The 15,308-nt window shown below is 37.2% G+C and overlaps 1 protein-coding gene across 2 annotated transcripts in view; it reads right to left on the bottom strand.

Annotated features, from left to right (window-relative positions):
* The window catches only part of KCNH8 (potassium voltage-gated channel subfamily H member 8), a 246,037-nt gene that overhangs the window by 162,276 nt on the left and 68,453 nt on the right, over window positions 1–15,308 (bottom strand). For both annotated transcript variants that reach the window (XM_037524877.2, XM_054691469.1), the window contains exon 2: window positions 6,629–6,862. In XM_037524877.2, the coding sequence (XP_037380774.1) occupies window positions 6,629–6,862 (234 nt within the window). The remainder of the gene's footprint in view (window positions 1–6,628; window positions 6,863–15,308) is intronic.

The following is a 15,308-nucleotide window of genomic DNA, read 5'->3' as shown; positions in this document are numbered from 1 at the left end:
TTTTTCTAGGCATTTTACTATGATATAAGAAAATTGAATAAAGAAATGTGAAGTGTATCAGACGGTAAAGAAAATGAACAAAAGAGAATTGTTGAGGTAATGACAAGCTGAGGGCTGTCTCTTACAAAATGTGTAGACCTATGTTCAAATCATCTTTCTGCACTGTTTCCTCCATTGTAAAGTGAGATGATTCATATTTACTTTGAAGCTTTAATGGGAAAATTAAATAAAATAACATAGGCCCTTGCAGTCTGAGTAAAAAATGGTGAGTAGCTTAAAAACATTAAGCAAGAGTTCAGAAGGTACATGGAATTAAGTGCCAAATCTTGAAGGTGGCAGAGGAATTAGTGAGCTTGTGAGATGGGAGAATTATCCACAACACTATAAGAATCAAGATTCCCTTTTGTAACAAATACTTGTATTTCTCCCTTTTCTATTTAGAACTGAAAAATCATCATAATAAAAGTTACCTATCATTATTTCTAGAAAATGATAGCATATATGAATAACAGTAATATCATGGGGGAAAATTAGAAGTCATCTCTGATAGAATAATGTGCATTTCAGCATGCAAATCAGGTAGGACTGGTTTCACAGAAGAAATAATGAAGCAGGTGGAGAACAGAACTAATGTGCAGAATCACTGGGAAAGCAACAGCTCCCAGTCTGTACAGGCAGACATGCTGCCATCCTCACAAGATTTTTCTGGTGAAATTTTGAAGGAGATGTTCAGTCTTCCCTCACTGCACTATAGTGTTACTGGAAATTAAATGGGAATTTAAAGTCTTCCCAAAACATTATGTGTTTAGTTCTAAGTTCAGGTAATTAGAAACCAGCGTTTTACTTCCTGGAAAACCTGACGGGGTATTAAGTCATGCTGTGTGTAATGCCATATTGTTAACCACGGGTACTGTGGTGTGTAGCAGAGCCCTACAACTCCTTGAACTTACATAACTGTAACTTCACACCCAGTAAACAATTCTCTATTTCTGTCCCCTCACCCCCAGCAACTAACCATTCTAATCTCTGCTTCTTGGAGTTTGACTATTTCAGTTACTTCCTGTAAGTGGATTCATGCCATCTTGGTCATTCTGTGGCTGGCTTATTTCACAGAGCACAGATCTCGTGCTAAGAGTTCTTATCACAAAACAGATCTCCTGTTAAGAGTTCTTACCACCAGCAAACAAACAGCCAACAAAAGAAAACAGGGAAATTTTGGGAGATGATGACAAAATAGTGTCTTGATTATGGTTATGGTATCGTAGGTGTATGCATATGTCCAAACTTATTATGTTTGTGTGTTTGTGTGTGTATAGATACACACATACATATATAATATCTCATGTTACACACATACATACATAATATCTTATGTGTGCAGCTGCATTTTTTTATATTAAGTAGATCTTAATACAGCTTGAAAAAAGAAAAAGAAAATCATGCCAGACATTGGACAATTCTTCAACTGCAAAGTCATTCTGTGTATTACAGTGTATTTAGCACCCTGACTTCTGCCTTTTACCCCAGAGATTAATCATTTAAGAGTAAGCATCTGGGAGTCAGAATAAGAGGATGTTTAGGTATCCTGGATTCTTTATTACTAGTTTACAATATTAAACAAATGAATTAAATTCTAATCTACTTAATATGAATATAATCAGGTATTATAAGTTGAATTTTACCCACCCCCAAAGAAAAGAGTCCAAAATTCTCAGTACCTTAGAATGTGTCCTTATTTAAAGATAGCCTTTACAAAGGTAATTAAGCTAAAATGACAGTAGGCACTAATCCAAGAAAACTGATACCCTTATAAGAGGAGAAATTTGGAAAAGCAAACTCATGAAGGAGGAATTTTATGATAAGATAAAGGCAGAGATCAGGGTGATGCTTCTACAAGGTAAGGAATAGTGAAGAGTTAGCAAGCCAGTGGAAGTTAGGAGAGATGCTCGAAATAAATTTGTCTTCATGGCTCTCAGAAGAAACCAACCCAATGGACCCCTTTATCTCAAACTTCTAGTTTCCAGAACAGTAAGACACTAAATTTCTGTTGTTTAAGTCACTCAGATTATGGTACTTTGTTATAATAGCCCTTGCAAACTAATACATCACAACAGCACTTTTGCAAAATTAACTGTCATTTTAATTTTCTTCTAAAATTTTTGTTCTCTTGTAACATTTCTTTCTTCTGTATCCATTTAATATGAAAAGTGGCTGGAAAGATAAGCTTTCTAGGAGCATGTATGCTAGGATAACATATAAAGTGGAGCTCATGGTACATTCTTGATGGTCTTTTATCTTCCTACCATTAAAATTTAGCCAAGAAGCTAGGCTCTGGCAGAAGGAAAATGTGACATGACAAGTCAGTTTGTTCATGCTCAGCTTGAGGGTTTCTGAGAAATACTATGGGAGGTCAGAGATAATCTCCCTGCTATGAAATTCACAGCTTCGAAATAGGAAGAAGCTGTGTTGGATAGTTTTCTGGAAACACTAAAAACAAAAGGATTTTTTCTTCTCTGTTTGGAACTATCTTTGAGAGAAATTGCTTGTCAGGCTACTTCTTTATTAATGTGAAGGTGCACACCTACTTTTGAGGAAATTTGATAGTATAAAAAACACTATATTCTATTTTCTGAGAGATAAAGATTTCTTTGCTTCTTGTATAAAAACTGGGTTTGTTCCCTTAAGGTAGTTATTATCCTGCCAAGGTAAGAAATGCAGAGGGTAGAAAATAAGTAAGTGAAAACCTTGATTAATAGTGTGATTAAGGGCCTCCCCGGTGGCACAGCAGTTGAGCGCTGGGTTGCAAAGCTGCCTGCAGCCTCTGCAGGCCTGTTCGATCCCCGGCTGCTCCCCGGCCACCAGAGGAGGGTCCCACATGGTGCGCAGACCTCTCCTGCAGCCCGCTGCTCCCCTCAGCAGTGTACTTCGGTCCTTCTGCCTGCTCTGCTCCCCGCTCTGGCTCTGGTGAATTCTCTCACCCTCTCGCGCTTCTGACTGTACCCAGTGCTTGTATAAATAAATAAATAAAAATAAATTTTAAAAAAAGTGTGATTAAAAGAAATTTTTGAATAACAAAAAAATAAGCATTTAGAAAGACTTTTTAGTAATGGCAGCTAGAACCTTAAGTCAATAAGTGTAGGAAAATTTTCTGATATTATAGAAGTCAATGAAAATGGACCTCATTTAAATATGACATGACAATGGAAAAAAAATGACAGAGAAGATAAGAGAAAATTTATCAGGGTAACATGGTATAAAAATGACACAAAATATTCCATAAAACACATATATGCCAATATTTCAAAACTAATAAAAAGTAACTTAAAAGAGTTTACAAACTCTAAAAATTCTAAAAGGATACATTGATTAAGAAAGACTCAAAAAATGTGACTAGTTGTTACAGGATGAATTATATCCCCTCAAAATTCATATGTTGAACTCAGAATGTGACTGTTATCTCAGCTCAGAATGTGGCTGCAAATAGGAGATCATTAATGTAAAATTAAGCCATAATGATGAGCCCTAATCTAATATGACTGCTGTCTTTATAAGAATTGTTGTTTAGGACAAAGATTCACAGAAGAAAAACACACAGATGCAGGGAGAAAAGATTGCCATCTACAAGCCAAGAAGGGAGGTCTCAGAAGAAACCAATTCTGGGCCTCCCTGGTGGTGCAAGTGGTTAAGACGCAACATATGAAGCTATCCACAGTTTCTGCAGCACAAGTTCGATCCCCGGCCTGCCAGAAAGCAACCCACATGGCACAGCAGACCTCTCCTGACTCGGCCGCTGCTCCCCTCAGCAGTATATTTCAGTCAGTCTGCCTGTTCTGTTCCCCACTCTGTCTCTGGTGAATCCTCTCCTCCCCTCTTGTATGCAAAAATAAATAAATCTTTAAAAAAAAGAAGAAAGCAATTCTGCTAACACCTAATCTCCAGAATTGTGCTTCTAATCTTCAGAATTGTGAGAAAATAAATTTCTGTTGTTTAAGTCACCCAGTCTGTAGTATTTTGTTATGACAGTCCTAACAACCAATATACTTGACAAAAACTGAGCTCAGGAGAAAATATCAATGAAAGATAAAGAGCTAAAGACTTAAAGATAAGAAACAATGGGTTCAAGAAATTCTTTCTGGTGTTGACTCCACCTCATGTTCTCTATTTTCTGCTTACCTGGCTCCCTCCCAAGTCTCCATCCTCTGGGCTTCCCACTTAGACCTTTCTCAGTGATGCCATATTTGGCTATTTTGAGGAAGCTTACAAAGAAGTACACTCAAATAGATTTGGAGTGACCTGTCCAAGGAGCCTCTATTAAGAAAGACAAGTCTGCAGTCAGTGGATATTTCAGACAAAGGATGTCCTTTTTCTCTTTGCCCCACCAGATGGTCATTTTATCACTCCCTCCAGTCTGCATTCTCAGCGACAGCCTCCATTTTCTTTTAGCTCAGGCTCTCTTTTCAATGATTAAGCATAATGTGATAGTGCTGAAATCCATTTATTTAATCATATTTGCTACATTGGTCTTTATCTGTTTACTGTGGGATTTACACAACAGTCTGATCCTAGGACCAAAGAATTGGGGTATCCTCTCCTCCCTGCAGGGTGCTCTACTTCTTGACAACTTTGAATCTCAAATTTACGTGATCAAGGAATATTTACAAGGACAAATAACTTATAAAAGGGGACAACATTAATGTGTTCAGGTGCTTATTTCTCTTCCTGACAATGACCCCGTTACTGAGAGTGAGTTATAGAGGCCAGGGATGGGGTTAATCGTCTACAATGTATAGGACATTCTCCCCCAACATTGAATTACTCACCTGAGATGTCAATAGTGCTAGTGCCAAGGTTGAGAAACTCCGAGTTAGAGTACAATGTACCGTAACAAAAAGACCTTAAAATAGAGTGACTCAAACAAGACAGATATGTATTTGTCTTTTTTGGCGTGAGGAAGGTGGGTCTGTAAGGACACCCAGGTTCCTTCCAGAGTGTTGCTCTGTGTTCCTTTACAGCATTGCCCTGATCAAATGATTAAAGCTGGCTTTCCAGCTTAGCCTGCACATTGTGATGCAGATGTCTTACTTTGCTAGGAGTGTCATTACAAGATACACAGGCCAGGTGGCTGAAACAGCAGAGATGTATTTTTTTTCATTTTTTTTAATTTTTATATTCCCCATACAATTGCAATCCCCTGATTTTGACCCCAATCCCTCCAGCAGCAGAGGTGTATTTTTTTTATAATTCTGGAGACTAGAATTCTAAGATCAAGACACTAGCAGGGTTGGTTTCTCTCCTTGACTGGCAGGTGGCTGCCTTCCTATTGTGTTTTCACATCACCTGTGTGTGTGTATCCTGGGGGTCTGTTCCCCTTCTTATAAGGGCACTCATATTAGATACAGGCCCCATTCTTGCAACCTCACTGAACCTTAGTGAAGTCTTAAAAGATCCTATTTCCAAATAGAGTCACATTGGGGGTTAGGCCTTTAATCTATGAATTCTGATGAGGTACAATTCAGTTTATAACACCATGAGAAGGTTGAAAAAAAAGAGAAACTAAGGGGAAAACATTTGAATTTTTTAAAGATCTTCTCTAAGTCATATAAACTATTCTCTCTTACATAGCATTGAGACAAAACTTAGTCATGTGCCCAACCTTACTATTGGGTTGTCAGAATATTCAAGACAAATTTTTACTTGAAAAACATAGAAAAAAATATTTCATGACTTTCCCACAACCCAATACAAAGAAGGCAAATACATTCTCTAGTTTAGCAGCCATGTGCCCAACTAAAACTCTGGGGGTTATGTTACTGAATTTTTTTTTTTATGTTACTGAATTATTAATGAAAGAGATAGAGTGGAAGAAACTGGAAAATGATGAGTGATCTAATTTTTGATTAGCATTTTTCCAATATAAAGACTCTTGGATTCACCCCAACTACCAGGGCCCATGGGATAATGGTATCTATTTCCACTAAGAACCCTAGCACTATAGAGACCACACCCATTCCTAGATCCCACTTCATTTAGGGGGGAGTTGCAAAACTGCAGCAACCACAAAAAAAAAAAAAGAACTAAAACACTTAGCACTTCCCCAGTGGCAGTTTTGGGTCTAAGTAAATTTATTCCCCCTCTGAGACACCAGGTGTTTCTCAGTTTGTCTTTAGAATTTAAAAGATTAGTAAAAGTCTCTGCATCTAGGGAGCTGGAAGAGAAAGTGCCTTTGTTGATGTCCTTCAAATTAACTTCCTTTTCCACCAGAAAACACTCAATCTCTGTTCTTAGTCCTCGATAAAAATTGACCTGTTAACATATTAACAATTATCACATCTAATATGTATATTAGGAATGACCATAACATAATAGTAAAACAATTTAGCATATCTTAATTCAGTTAATATATTGACATTGAATAGTTATAATGCTAATGATAAATTTTCAGGAAGTTTATATTGCTAATGTCTATGGCTAGACTATCATCTAAGTCATTTGTGGAACTTCTAAAACAGACTGTCTTTATGTGAAATAACATTAAGCCTTAATGGGAGTTATGGAGCAATTACTGAGTTGAAAGAAGGTGACCTTCCAAGACTGTCCAATGAGTGGCGATCAAGAAAAGTCAACTCACCGTTCTTCTTGTAGAACATAATTTCTCCCTTGAATTCTGTTTTTTCCTCCAATGACTTTTCTATTTGAAGCATCAGTTGCTCATTGGTTTCGACCCCAAATAAGAATTTGCAGCTGCAACTCTTCTGCATGACTTCAGTTCGGGCAAATCCAGCAAGCTCACAGAAGCCATCAGAACAGTAGACTATGGGGAAACCCTTAGCCACCTGGGCATTTGCGAGGATGAAGTTGCTGTCTGTAGAACAAAAGGAAGACACTCAGCAGCTAGGCAGGTATAAGAAATTCTTTTTTAATGTCATCATTTCATTAACAAAGTATGACCATTTGTGTTTAATCTAACAATGCCTAAAATGCATGCACTGCTGTGCTAAGATAGGAAGGAAACACTGTATATAAAATGCAATTGATCAGCAGAAGCACTTAATAAGTGCTGACATCAGCTTTCATTGCATAGAAGCTCATGGTAAACGGATCATGGTATTTACTGACTTGTTCTGAAGCACATACCATCTACTTAGCAGTAAGGTGTTGTGTTTAGGGGCATGGCTTCCGGGTCAGATCTTGAATCTGCAGCTCAATGTATAAGTGAACTTGAGGAAGTCACTCACACACTCTAAACCACAGTTGCCTTAGACTTGATTTCCCCCAAAGCAAACCCCGAGACAAGGTTTTGAGTATACAAGTAGTTTCTTTAGAAGATGATCCAGGAAGTAATCAGGTGGGTAACAGAGAGGGAAGGGATGAAAAAGGCAATAAACGGTGCGATAAAAGGTGATTCACTGCTATGGGCAACAGGCTCAATCACACAGAGATGCTAGAAATTACTGTGTAAAACACAACTCAAAATTTTACCACTGAGGGGAAAAAGTCAATTTCTTTATCCATCAACATCCATCTTGTTTGTTTGAAAAATACAAATACATAAAAAATATGTACATATATAAATGTTCATACCAAAATATGAAATTTTGTATATACCTAACATGCAGTGGAACAACCGGTAAATGTTGAAGTCTTTAGAGAAAGCAACTTTGAGCAAAGTGGGGTTGAATTAATTATCCCAAACTCATATTTATAAGTATCCCATGCTTTGCTGAAAAATTTATCTACTGTGTACTGTATATTAAGTTTTACTGCATATTAAGTTCTAGTTTTACTGTATATTAAGTTTTAAAAGGTTAAATACCCAAGCATATATATGGAAAATGATATACCCATGATGGCTTTGTTTTACATAAATTTATATACAGTTTTACTGTATATTAAGTTCTAGTTGCAGAGATAAAAAGTTTATTAGGTACAGTCATTGCCCTGAAAGGTTAGTCTTGAGGTATGGGAATTCCCAGCTAAGTCCAGAGAGGGGTGTCCTGCCTTGGGTGTGTGATCTTAGCTTCACCCAACTCCTCTCTAATAAGAGCCTCCTTTTCTTTCTATTCTAAAACCTCAGCTGAGAGATTGCTTAGAACATGGAAATGCATAGCTTTGGCAAAGTACTCAAACATCCTGAAAGGGCTTTTAATGTGCATTCAGAAGTCATTTTGTCAGTCAACTGTTGACATGTTTATTGACTTTTTACTATATGCCAGATGACATGGCTCTACCATATGTGAGTTCTAGGGTGAGGTGACAGGACGTGTTGAAAGATGAATAAGGTAGAGTCTGTAGCTCTAGAACATTACAATTTAATTAAAGAAATGTATGAATATCAATGACACTAAAACAGTCTGTAAGTATCCAATCAACTGCACACAAATAGCAAGTATGACCAGAGATGACAGATTAAAGATCCTAGACTTTGAAAAAGGTTAGCTAGGATCAAGACAAAAATAGTTGGAGATGATTTATCAAAAGGAGAAGATGTATGGAGTGAGCAGTATCAGTAGAGAAATGAAGAAACAGGAATTGGAGACAAAGAATAAACATAACTTTTGTTCTCATGTCCAATTTTCCCATTATTTCAATAGCAATAACTGTTTTTCCTTTGATAGTATCAAACTAGTATACACTTTCTCATCTTCTACTTTTGGACCCTTGTAGGGTTAATATCTTAGAGTTGTGTCTTGCATGTGGCATGTACTTAAATTTTTTAAAAATACAATCTATCCATTAATCACTTGAAATTAATGTTTACTTTTATTATTATTGTCATATTACACTTTTTTAAGCCAATTTAATTTGTGTTTTCTCTTCACCATATCTTGTTATTTTACATTTTCCATGAAAAAATAGGAAACACAAGATACCTAAAAAGGTTTCATAACAATATTTAAAAACAATAATAAATAAACATGGTCAGTCATTCAGTAAAAACCTCTGTGTGCCCCATAGAGCTTGGATACCATTCCTTCCCCCAAGAAGAAAGCCATAATTTGAATTTTTATATCAATCACTCCCATTTATATATATATATATATTTTTACCACTTAAATATATTTAAGCAACATATTGCCTACTTTTTCTGATTTTAAGGAATATATTATGGTATATCATTCTGTGTATTTCTTAGTGACTTGTTTCTTTTATTTATTTTCATAGCATCTTTAGAATTACTTATGGGTGCACACACACACACAAAAAGACCAGTCCTTCACAGTTACAATAAGCCTCTGAAAAAAACTGCTAACGGATCCAGCAAATTGTCTGATCGGTGTTTCAATTAAGGATTATAGTGTGTTTGGGGTGGATAATTCGTCCTGCAAATACGCTGCAAAAACAAAGCAAAAACCACAAAGTCATGTATTTGGCCTTTTCTGTTTATATTTAGCACTTGTCCTCAATATGTAATTGCATTTCAAGTCCAAAGAGACCTTCGTGACAGTGGTGCCTCATAAAGCTTAGTGTACCAGCTACATGAATAGTCAGTCCTTCTATTTGGGAAAAAGAAGCTCCTCTTACCTGGCTATCTACTTGAAAACATATGCTTTTCTAAATACCATTTCTGGAATCTCCAAAGAAGAAACATGACATTTACTTTAGAATTATGTAAAACAAAGCCATCATGGGTATATCACTTTCCGTATATATGCTTGGGTATTTAACCTTTTAAGGAATCAATTATGCATATGCGCTATGCATCTAAATGCCACACAGCTTTTCCCTGCCTGTTTCTAGGTCATCCTTTTGTGTAAATTCAGTTTTGAAGTGCCAGTAAACAGTGGGAACTAAATATGTTTACATATTAGGCAGTTGATTATTTTTCTAAATGTTCCCTTAGCAAAAGGCTCTCCTGGGTCAGGAGAGGGAATCTCAGGCTTGGTAGAGACCTGGGTCACTTGGTCTCACTTTCTGGTATAAAGCATTACTCTCCATCCACATGGAGATATTCTATTCCTTGTTGACTTCCCAGGTAGGAAGGGAGTAGGATTAGGAATGGAAAGGCATAGGGAAAGAGTAGAGGGCAAAGATTGTCCACTATTAATTCTCATTTTTGTACCTTCCATACTTTTCAGATGAGAACATTGAGTCCTGGAGAACTTTAGTTTTCTGTGGAAGGGCCAAATCAAAATCTGATCTATCTGACATTTTTTTTTTTACCTTCTGAAGAAATGAGTAAATTCTAGAAAAATAGTTTTACTTCTTCCAATCTACCAAGAGCCCAAAGCCACAGATTTTTCTCTGTAGATATCACTTATTAAAATTCACTGATGATATCTCCTAAACTAGGCTGGCTCTCTCCGCAACCTCTATGTTACTCCCTCATTTCCAGAGAGTCAATATTTAAAAAACATGAGGCAACATTCTTGGTTCCAAAATATTTTACATAAGCCTATTTGAGAGTCTCCCAGGAAGGAAAGAAATACAGCTGCTACTCAAATGAGCTGGTCTCTGATGTCCTCATTCCCTTTTAATGTATATCACACTAATTCTAAAAGTTTCCCACTGAAATATTCATCTATTGGTCAAAGCCAATAAATGTGTGTTCCAAGGGGCCTAGAGGCATAGAACTTAGATATTGTTTTGAAATTTCATGTTTAGCTTAAAAAATGCATCAGAATTTTGCATCCTCCTGTGCTGTATATTCATGCTTATTTGAGTGTTTCTTGATTTATATTTAATGTAGGTCTGCCAAATTTTTAAACCAATTGAAACTTTAGGAAGCCATGTTGTTTGTTATCTATGCATCTGTGCATACTGTTTGAAATACCTTTACATAACCTAGGTTTGAGTCTCACATTATAAGATAGAATAGTGTGTGCTCAATAGGATTAGGAAGACCCAAGACACTGTTTCCCAATGGCCTGAAATACCTTGTCAACCAACTCAGTCTAAGAACATTCCACAGGGCAGATCCCTATGGAAAGCAAAAGAGTCTTTGCTAAGCACAAAGTAGGCCTCAGAAAAATCTGTACCTCTTTGTTTCTTTCTGCCAATAACACACAAAATTGAGACCTTGATGGTCCAAATCTTTACTTGAAAAGTGTCTCTGATATTAAGTTCTCTTTTTATACCAAATCTTGTGTTATGTTAGCAAGTCCTCATATGAGACAAAGTAGATGGACAAATTCAAACCCTCCAGTCCCCATTTTCTTGCACAAGAACTTTTAATCTTCTTTCAGGAGTTGCCCCCATTCTTTTTGAATTACATTTACACACAGACCCAACAAAGACAGCGTTTGTACCCTTTGAGTTATTGATCATGGTCCTCTCTGGAGACTACTTTATGCAGGCAGATAGAATATGACTGTCTAGAACTTTAAAATATTTAAATAATCTTAGCACTTTATATTGATTTCAGGGAATTTAATTGCATCATTTCCAAGTATGATGGCATTTTTATTAGATTAATGGCACTGGCTGCAAACTAAAGTACGCCCTCTGCCAAAACTTAGGAGGTTAGTTGGTTGGAGATCTTTTCTGAACCTTGTAAAGCAAAGCAGACAAAAAATAAGCAAAGAGGGATTCTGACAGCCCTTGCAATATACATAACACCTAGCGGCATTTGAATTGTGGTATTGCTACCGTCACCATGCATTTATAGTTTGAGTTTTAAAATAAGTGTATAAAATGATCACTTTACACAAAGACTAGAAAACTTTGCAACAAAGCAATGCTCAAAGCTGGAACTCTGATGTAAATATCTCCGCATTTGCATATCTACTCCTGCATTTTCATACTTATAATACCTATCCCCTCCTACCCCTTTTCCTTCAAATCAAATACGAAATCTAGAAAGCTTCCTGGGGAGGTCAAACTTTCTTCCTGCTTTTGCAAAGAGCAAGAAAGCTCAGCGTTCACTCTGCTTTTCATCACTATCCTTTCCCCCTTAATATACATACCTAAATGATATTAAAATCCCAATTCCCCCCAAGCCAGAGGAAGGATAAGGGAGAGATTCAAGTGGAAAGTGACAGGGTAGGCTTTGTGCCTCGGCCATTCAGGAGCTGGATTTTCTGGCACCATTCACATTTAGTGCAATTTTATTCTCTTAAGTAAATGTAAATTACCAAATACATAGCTATTGTGGCTTAAATTTTACATCTTTGTAAAACTTTTCTTAGTTTACTTAAAGACAAAGCAAAACTACATGACAATATTTTTGTTCTGAGGAACACTGTTTTGTTGGGATTTTATTTGGTCTATTGAAAGGCAGATTTAATGGAAAGCAAATGAGACCAGCAGAATTCTATGAATCCCCAGATTTCCAAATATTTAATTTTACTTTACCCCTGATTCTTCTCCAGCACAACCTAGAGTTTGCCTACAATTATGCTTAATTCAAAGAATATTTCCTTTTAATTTCAAATAGAGAATAGGCTTTTTACTGAAAATATACATGCATATTTGGGGGAAAAGAAAAGAAATTTCAGCCACATTTTAGTCATCTTATTTTTTAAAATACTTATAGAGCTTTTAAATTTGAATTTTTGAAGACTCTATATGGTGTGTATATGTGTACGTATGTATATGTACAAATTACTGTGCTCTAGAGTGGACTGACCTTTCTCCATTCAAGGTTTGTTTATTCTGTGGAATATAAAGTAATGCAAATGTTTTTCATAATTTGGTAGCTTTTTCCAGAAGCACATCTGTCCACTGCATGGTCTTCTCTGCTTCAAAGTACTCAGATTAGATTGAAGAGGAAAAAGTGGTTTCACAAGAGATAACGGTAAGATAAACAGCAGGAAACACAAGAGAAACTAATTTGATGGTTACAGATGTTCGACAGCTATAATATTAGTGTTTTTATTTCAGTGTCTTCATAATAATGCAGTGAGAATGCAAAGCTTAATTAAGGTGATATCTGCTAAAGGCAGGTATCTGGGAATTGGTAAAAGAGGTGGAGGTAAGATGATACAAATAATTGAGAAACAAACCAACATAGGGGTAAACTGACTACATTCTGAAACCAAGCTGAGTAAGGAGGTGGCAGTCAAAAACACTCGACAGGCAGAAATAAAGCAGATAATAAAATAGATGCTGTTGGGTCCTCCCTGGTGGCTCAAGGGGTTAAGTCACAGCACAAAGAAGCTATCAGCAGCCACTGCAGCATGAGTTCGACCCTTGACCTGGGTGGTGACCCACATGGTGCAGCAAACCTCTCCTGTCTCACCCTCTGCTCCCCTCAGCAGTATGTTTCAGTAGATCTGCCTGCTCTGCTCCCCACTCTGTCTCTGGTGAATCCTCTCATTCCTGCACTTCTGGCCTGTACCTCAGTTCTGTTATGCATAAATAAATAAATCTTTAAAAAAATAAAATAGATGCTGTTTATTGGACAGTTGTGCTAAGCCAGACACTCAAGTTCAGATCTTGTGGTTTAAATTTCTGTCCTTCACAATAGCATCCTATAGTAAATGCCCTTAAAGGAGGATGATGAGACCTTGGCTCAGGAAGGCTGAATAACCTAGCAACATACACAGCAAGTTAAAATATCCTCAGAGCTACAATATTCTTGACATGGAGGGAAAGAGAGTGGCACAGTGAGGAGCAGAGTAAGGGCCCCGTGTCACCAAGTCCAATGTTTCAAGTGAAGCCCTTGTTCACCACATCCATTAGAATCTCCTAGGTCATTTATTAAAGTTACCATTTATCAAGCCTCATTCCAGATCTGTTAAATTAGCATCTCCAAGTTATGGAGGGAAGTGTGCCTACATCTCCATTTTAAGCAAAATCACCAGGTGATACATGCACAAAAAATTGAGACCTTCTGCTCTAATGGAAGGAGCTTGGAGGATACATCACAGTGCCGACTTGGGAAGCGCATATCCCCATTGTAGATGAGCATGTGCTCAATTTTTAAAGTTTGGAGAATTCTGTTCTGAACAACACCTTTGATTTTGTGATTTTCTATAATTCCTAAGGAGACTTTCAATAATTAACTTGGTTCCTAGAGCTACAGGTTCTCAAAGCTTGGGGTTGTGGTGGGGATATAAAGGTCATTATGCTCACTCTATAATCCTTTAGTCCCCCCATGATATGCTATCTCGTGGTTTTCCAATGTCCACACTTACACCCCCAGGCTGCATCCCCCAGGCTGAGACCTCAGTCTTTTATGAGCTAGTCAAAACTGTGACTGTGAAGCCTCACATACCCCTCAGATGAATTTATCATCTCCTGTCAGTCTTACTACCTAGCATAATCTTGGCAAAAAAGATCAAGTCTATCACTTCTCTGTTATGAATTCTTTAAAGGGTTTCCATTGCAATTGGAGTGTTTTCTACCATGGCCTGCATACCCAGCCTGAGAGTTCACTTAATCCTTACCTGGTTTCTGACATTTAAGAATGTTCTTCCTGATTCTTTCCAGCCTCGATGTTTTGCCCATGACGTTCCTTCTCCTTGGGTTTCATCCTTCAGGTCTCAGATGAAATGTTTACTTGCAGAGTTCTGCTCTGACCTTCTTATCTAAATAGGCCACTGCCCATTTTCCCTGCCATTAGAGCTTATATTCTCTTTAGGACTGAGTATCATAATTTTTAATATTTCAACACATTAGTTTATGTTAATCACTCACATCCAAGCTCGCTATACACAAAAATATAAACATACACTAAAGTGTAAACTCCACAAGGAAATGGTCATGGTGTCTCATCAGCAAGCACATTGCATGTGTGTATTTTTTTCTAGCTGATTATAACACACGTGCACAAACATTCTTGAGTAAACAGTGTCAGTACATCTGAGTTATGTTGACTTAACACCCTAGCAGTCAACCTAACCTGCAACGTAGAAAACTGGTTTTCCATGGGCAAAGTCATGTCTGTTGAAGACTGATTTTAGGTGAGCATCCTTGGGACCTAACTCTAAAGGACATGTAAGTATGAAATATGGCAAATCTAGAGGTCATTTTCTTCTTCAGGTGAACAATGGTACACGTACCACTTATCTCAGAATTGAGTTCTGGCCTCTCAATAACGAGCTGTGTGGTCATGGTCAAGTCGCCCTTCTCTCCAGACCTGACTTGTCATGTGTGAAGTGAGCAAGTTGACTGTATGATCATCAGGATTGTTTCCAGCTCGGACACACAGTGACTCAATGAGTTATGCACATGTAGGTGTGTGTAAAGAGGACTAGAACTTAACGACTGCCAAGAATGATGCACAAACACTGAATGCAATTTTAATGTTTTATGAGTAAAAGAAAGTAAGGATAAAATGAAGGGAGGATGGGAAGAAAGACAAAAGACAGACAACAGGATAAAGAACTTGAATATCAGAATCCAGCAGAAGGAACATCTTAAAATAA

Source organism: Talpa occidentalis, unplaced genomic scaffold, assembly GCF_014898055.3.
Source record: "Talpa occidentalis isolate TD23 unplaced genomic scaffold, MPIMG_talOcc4v2.1 talOcc4.10, whole genome shotgun sequence".
In the NCBI taxonomy this organism is placed as follows: Eukaryota; Metazoa; Chordata; class Mammalia; order Eulipotyphla; family Talpidae; genus Talpa; species Talpa occidentalis.
Note: the sequence above shows the minus strand (reverse complement) of the source record. Positions and strands in the feature narration are given on the sequence as shown.